Source organism: Alnus glutinosa, chromosome 2 (genome assembly GCF_958979055.1).
Source record: "Alnus glutinosa chromosome 2, dhAlnGlut1.1, whole genome shotgun sequence".
NCBI classification, from domain to species: domain Eukaryota; kingdom Viridiplantae; phylum Streptophyta; class Magnoliopsida; order Fagales; family Betulaceae; genus Alnus; species Alnus glutinosa.
In genome coordinates, this window is record NC_084887.1 from 34,710,922 (window position 1) to 34,731,050 (window position 20,129).

General features: G+C 36.8%; 1 protein-coding gene across 1 annotated transcript; it reads left to right on the forward strand.

The window, feature by feature from the left end:
- The first annotated feature begins 10,249 nt into the window (after positions 1 to 10,249).
- LOC133859713 (ABC transporter B family member 19) lies at positions 10,250 to 17,762 on the forward strand. Its single transcript, XM_062295226.1, has 10 exons — positions 10,250 to 10,892; positions 10,991 to 11,045; positions 11,354 to 11,529; positions 11,983 to 12,183; positions 12,569 to 12,828; positions 12,915 to 13,231; positions 13,325 to 13,548; positions 13,662 to 14,481; positions 14,672 to 14,913; positions 16,455 to 17,762. The coding sequence occupies exons 1-10, from the start codon at positions 10,647 to 10,649 to the stop codon at positions 17,661 to 17,663; spliced, it is 3,750 nt and encodes a 1,249-aa protein (XP_062151210.1). The 5' UTR covers positions 10,250 to 10,646; the 3' UTR covers positions 17,664 to 17,762.
- The last annotated feature ends 2,367 nt before the right edge of the window (positions 17,763 to 20,129 follow it).

The following is a 20,129-nucleotide window of genomic DNA, read 5'->3' on the forward strand; positions in this document are numbered from 1 at the left end:
CTATGGTCTAAAGCAAGCTTCAAGGCAATGGTTTGCCAAGTTTTCTTCTGCTTTATTAGAGTTTCATTTTGTTCAATCTAAGGCTGATTACACTCTATTCACAAGAACTCAGGATTCTTCATTCATTGCTCTTCTTGTATATGTCGATGACATTGTTATTGCAAGTGATAATTCTGCAGCTATCTCCCAATTGATTCAAGTTCTTAATGACAAGTTCAAATTGAATGATCTTGGTCCACTTAAGTTCTACCTTGGTTTGGAAATCGCCAGGAATGAACATGATATCTCTCTTAGTCAAAGAAAGTATGCTTTGGAAATTCTTGAAGACACTGATTTTCTAGCTTCTAAACCTGCCAAATTTCCAATGGAGCCACACATTAAATTTTCAAAAGATTCTGGATTTCTTCTTGATGATCTCACTTCTTATCGTAGACTAGTTGGCAGGCTGCTCTATCTCACAATTACACGTCCAGATATATTTTTTTTCGGTTCAAGTCCTTACTCCGTTTATGGATAAACCGAGCACTATACACTTAGATGATGCTCATCGTATTCTAAGATATATTAAAGGTTCTCCAGGTCAAGGATTATTTTTCTCAGCAAAATCCTCTCTTCAACTTAAAGATTTTTGTGATTCAGATTGGGCCGATTATTCTGACACAAGAAGATCAGTCACGGGTTTCTGCATCTTCTTAGATGAATCTTTGATTTCTTGGAAGTCCAAAAAACAAACCACGATTTCTAGGTCATCTGCTGAAGTTGAATACAGGGCCATGACATTTACATGCTGTGAGATTGTATGGCTTCGGGCCCTTCTTCAAGATCTTCAGGTTTCACCACAAGTTGCTTTGCTTTACTGTGATAGCAAAGCTGCACTACACATAGTTGCTAATCTGGTCTTTTATGAGAGAACAAAACATATTGATATTGACTGTCATGTTGTATGTGAAAAGATTCTGTTGGGAATCATTCGGACATTTCATGTTTCTTCTAATCATCAACTGGTAGACATGTTCACTAAAGCTCTTGGCTATTGTTCTTTCTCTCCTTTGATGTCCAAGATGAGGCTTCACAATATCTACTCCTCATCTTGAGGGGGAGTATTGGATAGCAGCAAACTGAAAGTATGCTGCGTATGTTTGAAGATACAAAATCAAGTTGCACGTGTTGTTTAAACTGCAGAGCAATTGACAACTGTACTCTAGTTAGTTAGTGCTATACTCTGTTAGATTAGTGAGCTGGCTGTTAGATTAGTGAGCTGGCATTAAGTTAGAGAAGGTTATTAATCTCGATCAGTCAGTTTGTAATATTGCTTAGTATATATTCTGTAACTCAGTTTTATTCAATACATAGAAATCATTTTTCTCCAAACTCTCAATTTCCAATAGTAATTGAAGCGAGAGCAAAGTAGTTGCTGTCGCTATTTCACTCTACAAGTCGGTGCAACTTCATAATCTCTCTTGGAGGTTTAAAGGGTTGATTTGACCGGCAATGCTCGATTGGCTCGATGTGTTGAGCATGCATTTCCAGTAAATTCTCCAAAAGTAATGTTTAGCCAAATTTTAACTAAAATTCATAAAAGTCTTCCTACATCAAGCTCTTTTCCCATTCTTTATTATAATTCTTGTCACTTTATACTTTTTTTTTAGTCATTTCTCCCTCTTTCTCTCTCATCCCTTCCTCATTCCTCACCAACTTAAATATAACAAATCAATAAAAATTATATTTTTTTTTAAGTAGAAAAATATTTAGAAAGTTTAATTAATGGTACTCTCTTGAAAAGTGGCTAGTTAAAATAATAAAAGTAAAATTTAAATTAAAAAAAAAAAAAAAAAAAAAAACTCACTAAGGATACTCTTATGTCGTCATATATGCCTTTGCTAGTATGTGTGATGATTTGGGCTTTGATTTAATTCTTATTCATTTGTTGTCATATATTTTTTATTCATTATAAAATTAGTATACTTGTTCCGTCTTGTTTGGTAGGATTCAGCAACAATTTTACATTATGATTTTTATTCTAACTATTTAGATCGATAAATTGTATCATAACTGCCTCGTATTTTCACGTAAGAACGTAAGTGAAAAACGTAATTAACTAAAATATATATTTCTATAATGGAAATCATCTCAAAAGTTCTTGACAATTATAGATTTGAGTTGGCAAATACTGAAATACGTCATTCCGTACGGAATTATATTTGCATTTATATTTAATTGTCGTCTTTTATTTTTCACGTTCACAATTAAATAAATTATTACTATTTTTTAAATAAAAGATGAATATGGGTGGAAATATATATATATATGACTTTGGATCTCCTTTTGGAATAGTGGTTTCACCGACATATGCCTGTGGGCGGTGATGACACGGGCTCTTAAATATTCTAAGACTTGAAGCCCACAAAATTCATCTTGTTGCCTGAACGGTCTCAGGCAAGGCCCATACAGAACAATCTGGGATTACTGATGACTATTTTCAAGTGATCTAGCTAAGCTAAGCCCAACGCTTGGAGGGCTGAATGACCCAGATCTCTTGTGAAGTGTAATGGGCCTAAAACAGTTAGGCCTGTGCAAAAGCGGTTTGGCCTAATTCATTGTAATAATTATATCCATGAGTGGCAAAGATGGTGATGTGCCTTAAAAGCATTATTTTTTACTGTTTTTTAAAAAAAATATTTTATTTTTGTAAATTAAAAGCAAAATACTTGTTTCGTCGGACTCGGAGACACTTTTTTTTTGGAAGGGAGACTCGGAGACACTTGATTTTATGGAAGATTTGAATAGAAAAGTTGTCCAAAAGTAGGAAACTTGGTGGGTTTTTATTACCTCAACCTAAAATCCGGTAAGCAAGCCCCAAAGGATGGAGTCACTCATGAAAGTTGCATTTAGGTGCCCTGTGCCCACATGTCTAAAGCCTAAAGCTATCTCATTTTCTGCTTTCTTCACTATAGCTCCTTATGCTCAAAATAATTATATTATAAACAAGTTTATAAAGTAGGAATAACATTGAGGCATATGATTCAGATTTTGACAGCTTCAGGGCCCTCAAACAGGTGTTCTAGATCGGCCTGTGGGTTGGGGGGGATTTTGGTTCCACAGTAGGAGCACTATACCCCTGTATTTAGGGCTTGTTATCTTTAATGGAAGATGGGTTCATTGCTATACCAATCATTCAAATTAACATATGTTCTTAAAAGCACGAACGTAGTTGCACACGTGTCAAAGCTAAACGTGGGTTTAATAGGCTGAATTGAAAGAAATTTTTTCAACGTGATTGAGAAGAGAACGAGTAGAAATACACTCGTTTAAAATTGGAAGACATACACTCGTTTAAAATGCGTTTCTAAGTTGAGAGGAGTTATCAATTTTGATGGGATATCAAGCAAATCATTTCATGTTTACTGCTGAGCTGTTGAATCAAATTTCAGATTAGGGATCTCCATAATCAAGCTTTATCTGGCAAATGATCATGGATTAGGTGGAATGCTTGGTGTAATCAAGATTCATTTCTTTTAATATATTCATTTCTCATAAAGTTAACAGTTAAATTATGAATTAGACCCTTGACTCCTCCCTCTTGTCCATGACTTTCTTCCTATTGCATCCACTCTACCCCGAGCTTCAGCCCTAATATTTTTTTGCCTATGCTTTTCTTTCTTCTTTCTTAATTTCTTTACTCATTATTAATTGCATGCGAGTAATGATTAACAACCATTTCTAGCTATAACGGTATGAAATTATATTCTTAACCGAGAAAGCTTTCCTTTAAGTTGATTAGGAGGAAATTTCTCAAATCAAGCCTATTAAATTGACATATATGAAAAAATTTCCTCCAACTCAGATGATAAATGTTGGCGTAATAGACTTAGGGTGCGTTTGAAATTACAATTTCGTAGACAAAAAATGTGATTTTAAATCAAATCGCAAAAAATGAATTGTTTGAGAATTGAGTTGTTAACAAATTTCGATTTGAAAACGCAGAAAACTGCATTTTCAAATTGCAGATAATAGGGTACTTTTTTGAAATAACAGAATTTTAAAAGTTAAGTTGCGATTTTGCTAAACGATTAACTGCGTTTTTAAAAATCACTTTTTCAAATCCAACATTTTAAAATTGATATTTTTAAATCGCACTTTTTGAAATCTTAAACCTAAATGGACCCTTAATTGAAAGAATTTATTCCAACTCAATTTAAAAATAAATAAATAAATAAATTATCCTAAACTGACCTTAATGAGAAGGCATGTAAAACACATTACGTCAGTTAATATAAATTTAGTGAAGAAAACAAAATTATGTGATTTAAAAAAGTACTATATTGTCTGCAATTTGAAAATACATACATATATATATATATATATATATATATTTATATTTTTAAATTGCAATTTTTTTACTTTTTTTATTAGGATTGTTTCTGTTGCACCCAATCATCCACATGCGCGTGTATATATATATATATATATATAACACCCAAATAATTAGAACCCTAATATCTAGCAACATATCATATGCCTCAATAGCAACATAGTGAAACATAAACAAGGTCACGAAAACGGATCTAATGTCCCCAAAAGGGGCTACAATACAACCGAAGCCACTCCATTTGATTTACAAATCCTTTCGGCTTAACAAAAAAATGGGGTTTCTTTTTAATAATTAATATGTGTCCGACTATAAACATTTAACCCTAACTTTAGAGCCAATAGGCAGCCAAAGGACCACACAAAGTACACCCGGGTGTCAAAGGATTAGCCGACCGGGTCCGTCCTCTTTGTGACTTTGACATGACTTTCAGCCCCTAATAAGCATCTTTTATTAATTATTTTTATAATTACCTTTCATTGTTTATTTTAATAAACTAATTCAACGGCCAGGATTTGGCGCCGTCCGTAGCCATTCCTTCGGCGCTGTCACATTGATGGCATGCTCTACTCTTTAATTATATCAACATCTGTAAAGCAAAACATGGGATTGGGCCACAAATCTTTCCTTCGACGGGGTTAGTTTGAGAAATGCTAAGATAATGGTTTGGTAGAGTCCCAACCACATGGTCCTCATCGGGTAATTAATTGTTTTTTAATTAATTTTTTGTATCGCATACAATTCAAATAAGTAATTGCACTTAATTTTCGATAGTCTTATTACTACGTCGAAGGGTTTTCTACAAATGATTCATATCATATAAGTAAAGATGAAAAATTAAAAATTAAAGAGATCTGTTTAATGTCATTCTTTTACACATTTATTGTACGAAGATGAGCAAAAAATATACAAGAGAACGATCCAAACATTTTTCAATATTTAAACTCCTTGAACTACCGCATGTCTTTAACATAGCCTCATGCATATGCACCGGCAAGTGTGGCACTAAGATATGTCATATTACCAAATTGCAAATAAAATAAAATAAACTGTCATAGTTTGATGTTTAAATAGATGGAAGCATTGCTGTTGCACATGATCACTTTTATGTCTTTCTTCCTAAAAGACCTTCTTCTTTTTTTTTCTTTTTTTTTTTTTCATAGCCAAAATTATTATTATTATTATTAGAGAAATGATTCTTTACCACCTAAATATACAACTTTTCACCACCTTGTCTATGTGGCAAGGTGGTCCCCCACTTTATTTTATTTTTTAAAAATAAAAAAACTCTAAAGTTAGTAGGGGACCACCTTGCCACATAGACAAGGTGGTGAAAAGTTGTATATTTAGGTGGTAGTGAATCATTCCTCTTATTATTATTAAAAAAAAAACTAAAATTTGACCACCCCTTTTATTCTCGGTTCAAGTGGTGGTATTTTGAAAAGAATTTTGTCAAATTGGTCATGTGCAGGACATTTGACATTTTTTTTTTCTTTCATCCATTTTAATGTATGACATTGACAGAACAACTTTCTTTTTAAGAAAATTATAAATTGGTAGTTTGACATATCCAGGTATCACACTTGAAAATTCATGAGACCAACTTAAAAACAAGAGATAGTTAAGGAGGTTTAAATATATTTTCCCTTTAAAGATATGAATATATTTGCTCTTGTTTAAGGCATTCATGCATGTAATGGGGATAAGGATCTTCTCAATTTTTTGTGAAATTTGAGATGAGCTATTTCATTATCAAAATTTTATTTTATTACATTTAACTGTGTATATATATATATATATATATATATTTTTGAAATGAAACAGAAAACTTCATTACTAAATATAAGCCTCACAAAGGATTACACTTGACCAAATGCCAATACAAATACAAGAGAAGCACATACATGCCCGAAGGCAAAAATCACTGCCTGTAGGCCATTTGTGACTGGAGATAAAGAAACTCCACCCACTAAGTCAGGAAAAATCTGACTTAAAAGCAGCCACCAAAGATAGACTGTGATAAAGATCAAGAATATACTAAAACAACAGCTACCCAAATAATAAATAAACATTACAAAAAATAGACTTTAAACCCCTCTTAACAATAAAGCACAACCTAGCACAAAGAAGAGAGACAGATCTAGTATCCAAGTCAACAAACAGTCTCCATAATGTCTACAAATTACAAAGGTAAACCATAACAAAAGACACAAGCAAAAAATACAACACAGTGCCGACAGAAGAGACAGAGGCGATTCCATTATATATATATATATATATATAAATACAATAAAATAATTAAAAAATTGAGAGAACTCATTCCATGCAATGTGGGATTCGAAAGAAGCCTACAATTATAGGCAATTTAAAGCATGATCATTCTGATTTCCGAAGCAAGGGTTGGTGAAACTTTGCAAAAACTCAAAACCAAGTACATGGTAGGTATCATTGGTATTGGTGTAGACGACGGGATGCTAATCTAGACCATTGGGAGATCAGCTGAATGCCTCAATCCAAGAGCTGGGTTGCCTCTAAATAGGGATTTGGGCCTTGGTCCAACATGGTCTCGAGTCTCAAATCATCTTGGGCTAGCTCAAATTTCATAACCCTAAAAGATAGACTCAAATGCCAATTAAAAACCTAAAAAAAGGCTAGCAGGTTGGGGGGTCGGCTATAGAATATTAGAATGGTCCAGCCCACCTAAAATTAAGGCTAAGTTTGAGGTCTGGTGTGATAGATCATAGCCTAGAATTGATGGTTGGATGTGACTTTTGGTTCTTGGAGGCTTATTCTTAGACAAATGGTATAAACTACACATGGCAACTCTTTGACGTTGATGTACAAGACGTGTAATTTTGAGGTAATTGCCACCACCCAACAACTCCTAACGTGATAAGTTTGGCATCGTACATGCAAGAAGTGATAAAAGGATTTCCATTTCCATTTCTTATTAAGACCAGACAACCATGATTTCAGATAATACCAAATACATGGGACCTATTGATTTATATGTTTATTTGTTGGACCATGTGAATTTAATGGTAATTTTAAAAAATGAAAAAAAAATAGAAGAATGACCAGAAAAAAATCATTTCTCTTTATATTTAAAAGATATAAAAAGTATCATATATTCTAAAATAAAATAAAATATCACATATAGATATAAATTAGAGTTGTTCTTTTTCTTTTTCGAATATAGAATTGTTGTTTTTCAAACGATAAGAAAACCCCAATAGGCACAATTTCCTCACCATTACTGGAAGGCTATAACTAAGTCAGATGGTGACCGTATTGCAAAGACTGCAACTCTGCAATCAATTATTGGAATTTAATTTGTTTGTTTTTTCTTTTTCTTTACATACAAGAGCAAATGGGGAAGAAAAATTTGTGGGTAATTATATATATATATATATATATATATATATATATATATATATATATATATATATATATATATATATATATTTGTTTTTCTGAGCGTGGGTAAATGGCATTGCAGGATGGGGACCCAGTAAGCGTATGGGTTCTCAAAAACCAGCAGAATACATACAACATGTTGCAGACTTAAGATGAAAAACGTGATTCTTTGGACCTTTTTGAGTTTCAGGAAACCCTATTCTGATTAAAGTTTTTTTTTTTTTTTTAATTTTTTTATTTTATGTCCCAAATAGTATTTCTATCATGTTATTCCTTTAATGGTGGCAATAATAATATTAATTTGTTTCTTTAGGTTCCCCAAGACCTTATCTATTTTTAAAGTTAAAAAAAAAAAAAAAAAGTCGATTCTTTCTTTTTAAATTAAAAGTATTTTGATTAACCGAGCAAATATAAGATTATGGAAAGAAAAAAGAAGTAAGTTTTCCTCCATTTTTTTTTTTCAAATATCTGTTCCCAATCTCATCCAAAAAAACCTAAATATTTTACAATGAATGGAATATATATATATATATATATATAGCAAATAAATTTTAGGGAGTGAGTATTTCTTCTTCTTCTACCTAAAAGGAGGGAGTGGAAGTTGTTGGTAAACGGCAACAGATTGTTTGTCCAAGTAAGGAAATTATTAGGATGTCAAAGGAAATATATAAAAGAGGATGCAAATATCACATGGAATGATGGGATGTGAGTCAAAGGGTATTCCATTAAACGATTTACAGAGAAAATTCGAAAAGTAATTAGTCTTGAAGGCAAAATCCAAATTCAGGTGGGCTATCTATGAAGCTAGTCACATTATTGAGTAATATTGAAATGCTAAAAAAAAAAAAAAAAAAAAAAAAACCAAATTCATGTGACAATTCACGTGAATACCGCATAGCACAACATTGGTTAAAAATATTATTCAACAAAATTTGTAAAATAAATTTAATTATCTAGTAATTAATGTAAAATGTATAGTACCTATAACAACGCTAGTATGATCACAAACCAATTTGAGCTTCACAAGGAAGGATTAAGGATCTTCTCCTCCTTTGTGTTCCTCCAACGGGTTCACAAGAATCACAAGTAGGGATATTTTACTTCTCATGTTCCAAAAACGACCATACCTAGTCTAGGTGTGGTGTGGTGTGGTTCTCTATCTCCCAAAAAAACCCATAGCCTGGCCTCTTTCTGCAAAGCCTCACCTATCGGTCCAAGCTAGCTAGGGAGGAGCCCTTCCCTCTTCTAGCTCCACCCCCCACCACCTTTATTTACCATTTGGTCCATTTCTTACCATCTCAATTATTCTCATGTCTGGTTTATCTATTCCTCATTCTCCTTTTGTTTTGTTGTTCCTTTGTTTGGATTTTTTTACATCAAATCTATTGCAATCCCTCAACCACCACCATCCACATGCCTCTCCTCGATCTACCTTCATCGCCTTGTAGCCGATGCCCCTTTTGGTCTATTGTGGATCGGAAGATCTCTTCCCTCTCAGCTCCCCTGGCTGTCTTATGTAGAGCTCTTTTGATATATAACAATTTTTCAATCTGGGTATATAATTCGACCTAAAAAAAATTTCCATTCTTGCTGTATTTTGCCACTTAGTCCTTGAAGGGGACTCTTCCTATGCTACTTCAACTTCTTCTTAATCTCTTCAATTTCCTCAGAATAAGATGGACAATAATTAAAATTTCTTTGGGTGCCTCACTGTCTTTTTGTTGTTATTGTGTATAATAATATGGAATCGAAAAGAGAGAGTAAGAAAAAATTAAGACAAATATTTACGTGGTTCGATAATGTACAATTAAAGTTTTCTTATAAATATGTTATGCTGTAACACTAAATCATTTACTGAAATATAACTGCACTTATGTTCTATAGAGGTATATTATCAAATCACGTAAATTTGTATTTTGATTTTTTCTTATTATTTTTAATTTCATATTATTTACCGTTACTGTGGACGATAATAACACTTTTATTACATCCACTCCATTTGCCTCCTCTATCACCAAGGATTCCCACTGTGACTAGGGCTGTGGAAATTAAGGCCTGCTTTGAATAGCTGTTAAGAAAGAAATTCTTTTTGGCATGTTTGTGTTTGGCGTTTGTAATTTTTGTATTTGGCTTTTGTGTTGTACGTTTGTTGTTTTTTCTTTTACTCATCTATTAAGAAATAAAAAAAAAAAAAAGGACCTTCTACTCCTCATTGAATTCCATGCCCAAATCCAGTGGGTCATGTAGTTCCCAAAACCAGACCATCTTATATAAAGTAACCACTTCCCATTTTATTTCTACAGAAATTCTGTTAATATTATAAATTTTTGGTTTGTGTGCACGAAAACCAAAGCAATACACATAGTAGTTTAATCCCCCGAACTTAACATTGATCAAAGTTGCATGTTTTTACGGCCACAGTCGAGCCCGGCCTGCACTATAAAGTGCCGAACACCTCTCTCAATTCCAAACTCCACTTTCTACTTTCTTTGACCACTGGTCCAACACACTTATACATACTCCTACTCCCCATACTCTCTTTATTAACTATCTTTCTCTCCGCTTTTCCTCTCCGGCAAACGAAGCTTCAGCGTTCAGACTTCAGAGTCTTGCGCCGATTAAACCAAAACGACATTGACACTTCTTTGAGACATAAAAGAGAGAAAAGGGTCTATCAGATCTTTTTTTCTCTTTGATGCCCATAAAAGCTAGACCTCATTGACTCCTCAAGCTCAGTTCAGTTCAGTTCAGCTCAGCTCAGATCTCTTCCTCAATGGAAATAGACCATTAGTCAGTTCAGAATCATTTTTTTTCCCTCTCGCCCTCTCTTTCCGTTTCAAAAACTTGGTTTCGGGCTGCAATGGCCGAGGCTACAGAGGGAAAAACACTGCCCGAGGCTGAGAAGAAGAAGGAGCAGAGCCTGCCCTTTTACCAACTCTTCGCTTTTGCAGACAAGTATGACTGGTTACTCATGGTCTCTGGGAGCTTGGGAGCCATTATCCATGGCTCTTCCATGCCGGTTTTCTTTCTTCTTTTCGGTGAAATGGTTAATGGGTTCGGCAAAAACCAATCCGATTTGAAGAAAATGACAGAAGAAGTTTCAAAGGTTTGCAACCCAATTCAAATATCAAACACTTTTTCATAATCATCCCAGATCTGAGATCTGTTATCTAAGTGTGTCTTTTTGTTTTCGTTTCTTTGCAGTATGCTCTCTATTTTGTATACCTTGGTCTCGTTGTTTGCTTATCATCCTATGCAGGTATGTATTATTGCTATTTCAATGCATACTTTTTCATTTGGAATATGTGGGGGGTTGAAGGGGATAGATCACACTGTTGGTCCATAGTCCAGTCCACATTACTCGTGTAGCCAGTTCACATCGGACCGCTGCGTGCAAGCACACGTGGTCCGTGGACTGGCCCCCTCGTCTCTTTCTTCTTTCACTTGTCAATCTCACTCTATTTAACGCTATCTGACGCTTTCATACACATCTCACTCACTGTCTGTACACATTCATCTAACCTGGATTTTACCCTTCAACTGTAAAATTTCTTGTGGTTTTACCAGAGATTGCATGCTGGATGTACACTGGGGAGAGGCAAGTGAGCACTCTGAGAAAGAAGTATTTGGAGGCAGTGCTAAAACAAGACGTTGGATTCTTTGACACGGATGCTAGGACAGGGGATATAGTTTTCAGCGTCTCCACAGACACCCTCCTAGTCCAAGATGCCATTAGCGAGAAGGTTCTTTACCAATTTGATATACAGACACCACACTCTCTGTCTTTCTTTTCCTATTTACCGTTTTGTGCAACAGTTTTAATCCTTTTTTTTTTTTTTTAATCTTTGGAAGAATCTGGTATTGGGTTGGCGTTATATTGCCAGTGCATGTCTGGGTTGTTGGGTTTCCATTAATGGGGGGCCCTTTGCTGATGCTTACATATTGATGGCGCACCTTAATTAACAAGTCTTAGTTATCCAGCGCCAACCTCTATCTTGGACGTTTGTGATTTCTGGGTTTTATTTTCCTTAAAACTATTTTTTTCATTATCTGAATTTAAACGTGGACAGACATAACACAAATTTTAATGGTGTGATTAGAACCAAATTACGTTAATATACCCCCTTCTAAGTTTTCTTTTTGGAGTGAGTTTTATTATAACTCCTTTGTTCACTGATGCGTTTCTGTAATTTCAGGTGGGGAACTTCATACACTATCTGTCAACGTTTCTGGCGGGACTGGTGGTTGGTTTTGTGTCAGCATGGAGGCTAGCATTGCTGAGTGTGGCGGTGATACCGGGAATTGCTTTTGCCGGGGGCTTATACGCGTATACGCTCACAGGCCTTACATCCAAGAGTCGTGAGTCCTACGCGAATGCTGGTATTATTGCCGAGCAGGTGAGGCTTTACATTTTTTATTTTTTTTTAATTATTATTATTATTATTATTTTCTTTTCTTTCTATCTCTCTGTCCTTTTTACATGTGAAATGATGTTTTAACATGTGCAACACTCATCAACGTTACTATTTGCTTTTTCTTTTTAATAATTCACAAACTGGTTGAACTTTTTAAGTTCTTTTCATCCCAAACCCACTAAATTTAATGCAAACTGCAATCTAGGCCTTGGGTTTGGATGCTCCAAGATTAATTGTTGAGAGAATCTAAAATGAATGGAAGAACGTATTAACTTCAAATATTGGTCTATAGTTATAGGCTTACAAGGTGCTTGAATCTTGATCATTCTTCCTATCTGGCCTTATAAAATTTTAACTTTCTGCATAGACCATTGCACAAGTTCGGACGGTTTACTCATATGTTGGTGAGACCGAAGCCCTGAATTCGTACTCAGATGCAATACAGAACACATTGAAGCTTGGGTACAAAGCTGGAATGGCCAAAGGTCTGGGGCTAGGATGTACCTATGGAATAGCATGCATGTCATGGGCACTTGTTTTCTGGTATGCTGGTGTATTTATCAGGAATGGACAGACTGATGGAGGGAAGGCATTCACGGCAATTTTCTCTGCAATTGTTGGGGGCATGTAAGACCAAAACTATAATGCTGCTTTTTTACAATTGCAGAATGCTGCTTTGGTTACAATCATAACGTAATAATTGGTCATTACAGGAGTTTGGGTCAGTCATTTTCAAATCTAGGGGCATTCAGCAAAGGCAAATCCGCTGGATACAAGTTGATGGAGATCATCAAGCAGAAGCCCTCCATAATCCAAGACCCCTTAGATGGAAAGTGCTTGCCTGAGGTTAATGGCAATATAGAATTCAAGGATGTTACTTTCAGCTACCCGTCGAGACCGGATGTTATTATCTTTCGAAATTTCTCAATATTCTTCCCCGCTGGAAAGACTGTTGCTGTTGTCGGCGGTAGTGGGTCGGGGAAAAGCACTGTTGTGTCTCTGATAGAAAGGTTCTATGATCCTAATCAAGGTAATTAAGGAACCTCTCATTAGTTAGTAGAATGAAAATCTGTGGTCCTTGTCCTTGATTACCTCGTACTGATACTTTTTGTTGGTTTGGCAGGCCAAGTTTTGTTGGACAATGTGAACATAAAGACACTGCAATTGAAATGGTTGCGTGACCAGATTGGGCTGGTGAACCAAGAACCTGCACTCTTTGCTACCACCATACTTGAGAACATACTCTATGGGAAGCCTGATGCAACGGTGGCTGAAGTGGAAGCTGCTGCTTCTGCTGCAAATGCTCATAGCTTCATTACCTTGCTTCCTCATGGGTATAATACTCAGGTTAGTGCATTTATCCAAGTAGTTTTTACTGAAAAAAAATTCTGAAGCAAGGCTCACATTCTCTAGGCATTTACTATTCCCTTTTATAATATGTACTTCTAATGTCAAACCAGGTGGGAGAGCGAGGAGTGCAACTCTCTGGTGGCCAAAAACAGAGGATTGCAATTGCTAGAGCTATGCTGAAAAACCCAAAGATCCTTCTCCTTGATGAAGCAACTAGTGCTCTTGATGCAGGTTCAGAGAGCATTGTTCAAGAAGCTTTAGACCGTCTCATGGTTGGTAGAACTACTGTAGTTGTTGCCCATCGCCTCTCTACCATTAGAAATGTCGATTCAATTGCAGTTATACAGCAAGGGCAAGTTGTTGAGACAGGGACCCATGAAGAACTGATTGCTAAAGTGGGGGCTTATGCTTCATTAATCCGATTCCAAGAAATGGTTAGAAACAGAGGCTTCTCAAACCCATCAACCCGCCGGTCACGCTCATCACGACTAAGCCATTCACTGTCAACAAAGTCTTTAAGCCTGCGGTCTGGCAGCTTAAGAAACCTGAGCTATTCATATAGCACTGGGGCTGATGGCCGCATTGAAATGATCTCAAATGCTGAAACTGACCGGAGAAATCCAGCCCCTGATGGCTACTTCTTCCGGCTTCTCAAGCTGAATGCTCCTGAGTGGCCTTATTCCATTATGGGTGCTGTAGGATCTGTGCTTTCTGGTTTTATTGGTCCAACATTTGCTATCGTGATGAGCAATATGATTGAGGTCTTTTACTACAAAAATCCTGCTTCAATGGAAAGGAAGACAAAAGAATATGTTTTCATTTACATTGGAGCTGGTCTCTACGCAGTAGCGGCATATTTGATACAGCATTACTTTTTTAGTATCATGGGGGAGAACCTCACTACAAGAGTTAGGAGGATGATGCTTGCAGGTATGTCTGTCTACGGTATTCATTTTTTCTTTGTAATTGTAGTTACAAGTTATGGTAACCAATGTCTTGCATGCCAAATTGACCATCCTTTTGGACTTTATAATTCAAATTCCCACATTTGTTCTGCGATGCATTTTCTTTTCTCTTGTTTTTTCAAGTTTTTGATTCTTATTATGTTTCTTTTCTTCAGCAATCCTAAGGAATGAAGTGGGGTGGTTTGATGAGGAGGAGCACAATTCAAGCCTTCTTGCAGCACGCCTGGCCACAGATGCTGCTGATGTGAAATCCGCAATTGCTGAGAGGATTTCTGTCATACTCCAGAACATGACTTCACTCCTCACTTCATTCATAGTTGCTTTCATAGTGGAATGGAGGGTCTCCCTTCTCATCCTGGCAACCTTCCCTCTTCTAGTCCTGGCAAACTTTGCTCAGGTAAGCTCCCCAAGTACACTCTACTCTCCACTCTATTATAATTAAATAATTAAATTTAACATGGTTATTGGAGCTAAAATCTTGTGATCGAACCCATGTGATTTAACACACCCAACAACCAAAATGCAAACGTATTGTCACATGGCACAAGTCCAACTGCAACATTAAAAATAGTCACGCTTTTCTTCTTCTGGTTGACCATAGTCCAAATAAGGGCATTCTGGGTAATTATTGGCTTTTTAATGTTTCTTTCTTTTTACAGTGTCAGATCTCTGCTTCTGCATCTTTTTTAACTTCCCTGGAATCTATTTTTCACCGCATCTTAGTATTATACGACAAAAGCTAAAGTCCAACGTGTCATCCCATTACAGCACTGCACGTGCTTCCTCCAAGTCCGGTTTATGAACTCTTTGGATATCACATTGACAAATATAATATCAGGTCATAGATAACGGTGTATATAATATTACCAAAGATTCCATAACTACCCATCAATTTCCATAAAAAAGGGTTAAAAAAAAAAATAATCCATGCCACTGTCCACTGGGAAGTGATTCTCTGGCTTCTTTTTACTTTTTTTTTTTTGGGGTATTTGTTCTTGTGGCTTATTTCTCGAGGCTATTGCCATTTTTCTTGGTTTTTCTTGTCATCCTTAGTCAAATTAGATCTCGGCTAATTAATTTCTGTTTGTTTCTTTCTCATCCCACTAGTTTTTTTTTTTTGTTTTTACACCCTGCACCGACACTGCAATGTGCAGTATATATCAGTTCTGTGTCTGAATTTAGAGGCCCAAGAAAAACCTCTAACATTTCCAGGTACATGAGTTCTGATTGCTTTAATTTGTTCACCATCGATGCTAGACAGCTATGTGAGACTTCCAAGAAATTCTAGACCCGTGATCCATATTATTTTAAGACTTTCTTCTGGCAAATATTTATCTTCTTCCTTTTACTGGGGCATTTCTATATTCATAGAGGTTGTCAGGGGTGACAGTCATGGTGTGGGGGTTTTCAGAAGTTGCGCTGCGTGCCCTTTGTCGTTTTGGCGTTTCAAGCTTTCAATCTATGGGGGGGGTTTCAGAAATTGGGTTCGTTTTCAAACTGTAGTCCTGAGTCCTCTGACGGTTTGTCGTGTATGGAGCAGTACTCTAAATTTGCGCATGTTATACACACAGTGAAATAGATTTGATTGGTTGTGTTCGTACCATGCCAATATATGTCATTGTCGTGTACATGTTGAGATTCTGGGTTTAGTGGGGTCCGTTACAGTGAGTTTACATCCCACCGTTGAAGTTGTCACTGAATTGTTTGCATCAAGTAACTGTGTTACTCACGATGGCATCCGCATAACATCATTTTTTCTTGTGAACAAATGAAAAATAAAAAGAAACATTTAGATTTAGCTGCCTCAAAGATTAATTCCAAAACTTATTGGATGGTGTGAAAAATTTAATTACATAATAAGCAAACCCTTTAACTGTCATTAGGCAATGGATAGATACAGTTTCCTGACAGTTAGTTCTCCTATTCTGCCATGCACAGCAACTGTCTCTCAAAGGGTTTGCTGGGGACACAGCAAAGGCCCATGCCAAGACCAGCATGATTGCAGGGGAGGGGGTGAGCAATATCCGAACTGTTGCAGCCTTCAATGCTCAAAACAAGATCATCTCCCTGTTCTCCCACGAGCTCCGGGTCCCTCAGCAGAGAAGCCTAGGCCGCAGCCAAAGTGCCGGCCTCCTCTTTGGTCTCTCTCAGCTTGCTCTTTATGCATCCGAAGCCCTCATTCTGTGGTATGGTGCCCACCTTGTCAGCAAAGGCGTCTCCACCTTCTCAAAGGTTATTAAGGTTTTTGTAGTCCTGGTTGTTACAGCCAATTCAGTTGCAGAAACCGTTAGTCTTGCTCCTGAGATCATTAGGGGTGGTGAAGCTGTTGGTTCAGTCTTTTCAGTTCTTGACCGACAAACCAGGATAGACCCGGACGATCCTGAGGCAGAGCCGGTTGAATCGGTTCGTGGGGAGATTGAACTTAGACATGTTGATTTTGCATACCCTTCAAGGCCTGATATCATGGTGTTCAAAGACCTCAGCCTTAGAATCCGCGCCGGCCAGAGCCAAGCCCTTGTTGGGGCCAGTGGGTCTGGCAAGAGTTCTGTGATTGCATTAATTGAGCGTTTCTATGATCCAGTGGCTGGGAAAGTTATGATTGATGGGAAGGACATCAGGCGGTTGAACTTGAAGTCTCTTAGGCTCAAAATTGGATTGGTACAACAAGAACCAATCCTCTTTGCAGCTAGCATTTTTGAAAACATTGCTTATGGAAAAGAAGGGGTAACAGAGGCAGAGGTGATTGAAGCTGCCCGTGCCGCCAATGTTCATGGTTTTGTTAGTGGCTTGCCTGATGGTTACAAAACCCCAGTTGGTGAGAGAGGAGTTCAGCTCTCTGGTGGACAGAAACAAAGAATTGCAATTGCCAGGGCAGTCCTCAAGGACCCCACAATTCTTCTACTAGATGAAGCCACCAGCGCACTTGATGCCGAATCAGAGTGTGTCCTTCAAGAAGCACTTGAGAGGCTAATGAGGGGTCGCACCACTGTGCTTGTGGCTCACCGTTTGTCAACAATCAGAGGGGTGGACAGCATTGGAGTAGTGCAAGATGGGCGCATAGTAGAACATGGCAGCCACGCCGAACTGCTAAGCCGAGCCGATGGGGCATATTCTAGACTCTTGCAGCTGCAGCACCATCACATATGAGAGAGTTTTGATTGAAGGAACATGGCATTGTTGGTTGGTAATTATGTTTGGGGTCCCATTATGCTTTCGTTTTAGTTGTAGATATGGGGATGTGGGGGGGGGGGGGGGGGGGGGTGGATTGTATCCTGGGGGTCTACTGCTCCTTTCCCAATGGAGTAAGCATGTAACAAGTATTATATTATCAATATCTATGGTGCAGAAGCATGTTATTCATCTGGATGGTTGCTTTCCCTTCTCCTTTTGTAAGTTCTATAATGCTTTAAAGTAGACCCCAAGACAACCTTTCCTGCCCTTGTGAGAAACTTTTTCCTGCTCCTGCTTTTCCCCTTGCATGTGTTTGCCAACACGATCTTTTTCAGTTTTAGAGAAAGGCATCTTTTTGAGGATTTAAAGGCCCACATGCTTAAACACCAGCAAAGCAAAAGGCAAACTTACTGGTTAATAAAATGGAGACACATTGATTTGTGGCAGATGGTGTGAATTATTATAAAGCGAGGGCTCTGTGAAAGCTTAATGTGGTGCAAATGAGATCATGACCCACTTAATGCACATTATGGACTGAGTGCGCTGTAAAATATTGGTCTCCTCTTCCTTTTTTGCCTACGAAATCATTTCTCTTTCCGAAAATTTTCCAGCCCATACTGAAACACTTGCAAGTCAGGGCAGCTTCCTCTACTATCATACTTATATATGTTCACTAAAAAGAGTGCTACTTTATGCGTACTTGATCTGAAAAAGTAAACGGACCAGAATCCCCTGCAACCCCTTGCCTGGATTGCAGGAGATTCCCTGCAAAGCAATTGTGACTGTGAGAACTAGAGCTCACCGACCCAACCAAGTGTTCGGGGCTGTCCAAACACTTGATCAGGCAAGTGAGCTTCATCAAAGCCTATCACAATTGCTTGTCTGATTGTAGAAGCGCGGACAATTACAAGAATCTCTAACTATATGGATCCCATCCGATAAAATTGTGTTTCCGAATACGTAAACAAAAGATGATTTAAAAGTAACTTGACAGGGGTGATGGACCATATCAGTGTCAATTATATTTGCTTGCAAACTTATTTGCATGTTAGGTGCTGATATATTTGCTGGTTACACCCAATGCATATCTTATTCAATTATTGAATCTTTCATGAATTATATGTTTGACGTATTTATCATCCTTTCAAAGACATCCCCGATAATACTGCAATATAATTATGGCTCCTTTCTATTGAAGGATACTCAATACATGACAACATTTAAATCAAATTTGTAAATAGATAATATGGAGAGTACTCTTAACATAAATTATCCTATATATGATCTATGATTATTGTTTGGCCTGTAAGTTTTCATGTGATCAATTATCATTCCAATGATGCTTACTCCATTTGCTCTCTCTCTCTCTCTCTCTCTCTCTCTCTCTCTCTCTCTCTCTCTCTCTCTCTCCATTATTAATATTAAAATAGACTTTTTCTTTACTTTTACCATAATTGTTAAGAGTGGTAAAAGGGGTAAAATGTACAATTAAAATCGACTTCACATGTAATGTTTTGGATTTAAAAGGTTCACACTAGAAAGAGAAATGGAAAAGGACATATCATGATGGAAATTGGAGAAGACGAAGGAGATAATGGCAGAAAAAAGATATGAATGGTTGTTTGCGTAGGGCTCTCTTCCCGTTAGATTCTTGACTCTGGAGAGTGTCCTGTTTATATGTTCTTGGAAGGTGTGGTGAGACTACAAATGTTGACTCTTGTTCATGAACCTGAAAGCTCCAGCCTATTTTTCAGGCCGTACCATTTTGTTGTTTTGGGGGCCGTATGGGGTTCTGATGCACTGCTTCAAGCCACTGATGCACTCAAAATCATCAATATTCAATTACACCAAACAAACGATGCTTGTCATTGTGTGGGGGCCATTTCGACCCACCCTCCTTCATACTCTAGGGTAGCGGAGGTAATTTTTGACACGATCGTAAATTCAACACCAATATGACACAGAGTTATAGAATTTGAGTTTAATCTAAACGGGTTCTGGTCATAAACGGTTTTTAATATACGAGTCAAACTGGTCAACTTGCTCAACCAATATGTAACTTATCTGACCCGTTTAAAAAAAAAAAAAAAAAAAAAAGAAAGTAAAAGTTAAAACCGAAAAGCTAATTAATTAGTCTAAAAAAAAAATAGAGAGTCATACAATTAGTCTTAATTAATTTTTTAATTTTTTTAACAATAACTAATTTAAAAGTGGGTTGAAACTGTCACGTCAGTTGTAAAATAAAAATGTAATTTCTAACCTTACTCATTTTATAAAGATGTAATTTCTCAATAAAAATTCGGTGAATTGGAGTGATAAATAAATGGGTACCCATCAATAAGTCATGGATAGAAAATGAGGAGAATAATTAAGTGTATGTTTTAGGTGCTTATTAGCACTTGGTTTGTCACTTGAATTTTTCTCTTGAGATTAAAAAACAAG